At 38.4% G+C, this 4,762-nt stretch overlaps 1 protein-coding gene across 1 annotated transcript; it reads left to right on the top strand.

Moving 5' to 3' along the window:
• The first annotated feature begins 264 nt into the window (after positions 1-264).
• Positions 265-1,236, top strand: LOC129645656 (putative olfactory receptor 2W6). Its single transcript, XM_055570967.1, has one exon. The coding sequence runs from the start codon at positions 265-267 to the stop codon at positions 1,234-1,236; it is 972 nt and encodes a 323-aa protein (XP_055426942.1).
• The last annotated feature ends 3,526 nt before the right edge of the window (positions 1,237-4,762 follow it).

Raw genomic sequence — 4,762 nt, 5'->3', positions numbered from 1 at the left:
CAAGGAACTATGATACCTGAAGCCACATAGCATGGAAAATAAAAAAAAAAAATACATACAACCACTATGAATATAAGGAAATAGGTAGAGATTTTGGAAAATGAACACAGCAGATATGTTAAGAGGTGTTCCAAAATGGGAGAAAGCATGCAAATAAGTGACCTTTGGATATTCATGACAAACTTGAGAGGTTTTTAGTTCTACCTAAGGCTGACACTATGTTTTCTTACCATGGTATAGCTTCCTAGTTTTTCAAAGGGAACAATGGGAACCAGCAATGGAAGTTCCACAACAGACTTCATCCTGCTGGGCTTTTCTTATCGGCCCCAATTGGAACACATCATCTCTGTGGTTGTCTTCATCTTCTATATTATAACACTGGTAGGAAACACAACGATCATTCTTGTATCTTACCTAGACACCCAGCTCCATACGCCCATGTATTTCTTCTTATCCAATTTGTCTTTCGTGGACCTCTGTTACACAACTAGCATTATCCCCCAGATGCTGGTAAATCTATGGGGTCCAAAAAAGTCTATTACATATGGAGGGTGTGTGCTCCAGTTCTTCTTTGCCCTTGACATGGGAGCCACAGAATGTCTTCTCTTGGCTGTAATGGCTTATGACCGCTATGCTGCTGTCTGTCAACCTCTTCACTACACAGTAATAATGCACCCTGAGCTTTGCCAGAAGATGGTGTTGACTGCCTGGTTAGGTGGTCTTGGCAGTGCCTTAATTCTTTGTTCTTTGACTTTGAAGTTGCCAAGATGTGGGCACCAGGAGGTGGATAACTTTTTCTGTGAGATGCCAGCATTGATCAAGATGGCTTGTGTCTATTCAAAAGTAATTGAAGTTGTTGTCTTTGCTCTTGGAGTGGTATTTCTTCTGGTGCCTCTGTCACTAATTCTCATCTCATATGGAGTTATCACTCAAGCTGTCATGAGAATCAAGTCAGCAGCAAGGTGGCAAAAGATTCTTAATACATGTGGTTCCCACCTCACAGTAGTATCTCTGTTTTATGGAACACTCATTTATATGTACATGAAGCCACATACTAGTACCTCGCAAGATGAGGGGAAGTTCCTTACTCTCTTTTACACAATTGTCACACCCAGCCTTAACCCTCTGATATACACTTTAAGAAACAAAGATGTAAAGAGTGCAATAAAGAGAATATTGTGGATTAAAAAAAATGCTCAGCGAAGTCATGAATTAAGTGGAAAAATCAGAGTGTAGAGAGTTAAAGAAATAATATTGACCTTTCCCAACAGAAGATCAATCAATACATTTATTTAAAGAGCACTTCTTGAGTGTTTACCATGTACCAAGAATTGTACTAGGTACTGACTCTGTAAATAAATAGGAAGTAGGGATAAATGATAAGGAGACAGATAAATAAATATACATAGATAAAATATAATTCTTACATTTAAAAGCTTCAAGATTAATCAGGGACTACAGATAAATAAATGATTAGGAAATGTGGGAAGTATAGCAATGTACAAAAGATTGAGGAAATATTATTCATAAGCATCTATTATAGATAAGATTGTACTGATTTTTTTCTTCCCAGACATATCACTTGTATTAGAAATAACACTCTTTCATTCACCTGATTTTGCCAGAGGAGACTTTGTGGTGAAGACTAGCAGCTCACCAACACCCATTCCACCTTCTGCCTCAAGTTTTAAAAGACCAGAGGGCTACTACACTGGGGCTTCCCTGGTGGCGCAGTGGTAGAGAATCCACCTGCCAATGCAGGAGACACAAGTTGGATCCCTGGGTCGGGAAGATCCCGTGGAGAAGGAAATGGCAACCCACTCCAGTATCCTTGCCTCGGAAATCCCATGGACAGAAAGTCTGGTGGGCTACAGTCCATGGGGTCACAAAGAGTCAGACACAACTTAGCAAATAAACAACAAGTTGACCATTTATACGGAAGTAATAAAAAGGGCTATTCCTTATTTAACACTATCTGCTTACAATTTCGCTTTATAATGTTCTTTCTTTTCTTGAATTATAGTGGTCAGTTCAGTTCAGTCACTCAGTCATGCCCGACCAATTGTGACCCCATGGACTGCTGCTCATCAAGCTTCCCTATCCATCATCAACTCGCAGTAGTAGATGGTAATTTGGGGGGGAAGGTTTTGATGCTCTTCCTTGACAAAACAAAAATTTAGTAATCATATGTTTAATCTCATTTTTACTTTATTTTACTGGTAAGTACATTCAAAATCTGGGGATCTCTATGCTGGAGAATAAATTAAACTTCTCTACAAGTTGATAATTTAAGAGATTGAAAATCATCTCTGCAAATGAAAGAGTCATCACATCTACAGTGCCACTGCTATGTCATTTCAAGTGCAAATGAATCCACCATCTGCCTGAAGGATCAAATATTTGGGAAAATTTGACATTAGCCTATTTCTCACCTGTACATTCAGTTCTGTTAAACAAAGGCAAACCTTTGTTAGGAAAAGCAATTCCTTTGTGAGAAAGAATATTAGCTATTTGACATTTGTCAGAAACAGCAGATACTTCCTGAAGAGGACACCAATTATTACCACTAGTCTGTAAAAATATAGATTTTTCTTTGGAGTTGAGGATTCAAGAGAATTTATAATTTTTTTAAGATCCAGTAGTATCATCAAAGGAAATAACGTCAAAGAATAACATAACTTTAACGTATGTTCATCTAATATTTTAAATGCACATTCACAGTAGCCACATGAAAATGATGGGTTTTAAGTTCTTGTGCGCCAACCAAAATATCAAAGAAAGAATTCCATCCTTGCTGTCCTGCTGGTAAGAAACATTTCATGAACTTAAATATGGCCCATTACTTTTCTTTATTGTCATTATTTTGCAATTTATTCATCAGCCCCCAATAGCAATATTAACAGAACGTTGTCTCCATTTTGCACTGCCTTTCCCCCAGAACGATCTCTAAACCTGAAATTCCAAAAATGAGTTTAAATCAGTTCGCATACCCAACCAGGAAAGGACTGGTATCTAAGTTCACTACTGCCATTTCGGCTTACTGCCACAAGGTGGTGCTATGAAAAATGGTCCTTCAAGATATAAGCACTGACATTCTAATAAGAGCTAAGAAGGTCACAGCGGTTCTTATAAGGAAACAGACTCTCCCCTTTGCTTTTTCATAACAATTCTGTACCAGTAAGCCCGGCCTTCAGTCTCCCTTAGTGGCAGATTTTTGTATCCAGTTTTTCCAGTTCGAAATTCACCCATCTTCATCAGACGACCTGCAGCCCATTAACTCTGGCCGAGTTTGCTTGGGCATGAGGTTCTTGAGGCTCTGATCACTTTACTCTCTTTTGCGTTCCGGATCCCCATTTTCATAGGGTCGGACAAATTTTCCTTCATCAACCAATCCTCCAGCCTACACCTAGCTCTCCAGACACACACACACACTTTTATAATTAATCACAATCTTTCCTGAGAAGATGGCAAACTCTACCCACATCCTCTCGATATCCCCAGCATCTCTAATTCATAAATTTGCTGCAAGAATGTGGTGTAACAGGCATTAGGATAAATACAGCAACATTACACAGTGAGAACCAAAGAACAAGATTTATTGGGGAAACACAGGAAACCAAGAGTCAGGAACAAGAGGCAAAGTACTTCCACCCTCTCATAATCTCTCATAATCAGGGAGAGGTGAATCAGTGTCAGGTCAAGCTGCTCTAGTCCTGATACAACTGCTCTACCTTCTCAAAAGGTAAACTTGAATTCTACTTCTTAGTGAGACATCAAGACTACTTGGTTGCCAGGCAGTCTGGGTTTAGATGACAACTGTTTGAGGAAGGCCAGCTGCCTGGCACCTGAAGACCATGGATACCTGTAAAGTTGAAGCCTATCCTGTTAGGTGTATAAGGCACTTGTCCAATGGAAAACTGAGTTTAAGCGCACCCCTTCCCTACAAAAAGAGGGGGAAACGCCAGTTCCAGCTAGCTCCTTTCCTAGGCAACCTAGAGAGAGATCTCAGGATCACTTTTGAGTAGTTCTATTCATTGCCACACAGAGCATTAAGAAAAATATTTCACACAGTGTTAGTATAGTCTGTAATTAGTACAGTCTGCAATTAAAGTTCTCAATAAATATTAACTATTGTAATTAGTTCTATATGACTATTATTCCTTTTATATAAACCATTAGGAATCTCATATGGGAAGACAATCAGAAGCAATTGATGGGGATGGACTTAGTCTTCTTTGAATCCATTAGCAAAAAGAAAAAAAATATCTAGGAGTACCTCAAACCTCACCCTCAACTCTCTGTGTGTGAATTGGACTTAAACTATACACTAAACCAGATGGACTTAATATTACCAAACATTCCATCCAAGAATAGCAGAACACATATTCTCAAATACCCATGAATATTCTCAAGGATAGATCATAAGAACTAATATTGTTAAAATACCCATACTACCACCCAAGGTAATCTACAGATTCAGTACAATCCCTATCAAAATTACAATGGTATTTTTCACAGAAATAGAAGAAACAATCCAACATTTGTGTGGAACCATAATGAACCTAAATAGCCAAACTAATCTTAAAACAACAAACTAGGAGGCACAACACTTTCTGATAGTAAACTATACTACAAAGCCATAGTAATCAAAACTGTATGGTATTGGAATTAAAAACAGTCACATAGGTCCATGGAACAAGACTAGAAAGCCTAGAAATAAACTCATACATATACAGAGAATTAATTTACAATAAAGGAGCCA

This window comes from Bubalus kerabau, chromosome 3 (assembly GCF_029407905.1).
Source record: "Bubalus kerabau isolate K-KA32 ecotype Philippines breed swamp buffalo chromosome 3, PCC_UOA_SB_1v2, whole genome shotgun sequence".
Taxonomy (NCBI): Eukaryota; Metazoa; Chordata; class Mammalia; order Artiodactyla; family Bovidae; genus Bubalus; species Bubalus kerabau.
Note: the sequence above shows the minus strand (reverse complement) of the source record. Positions and strands in the feature narration are given on the sequence as shown.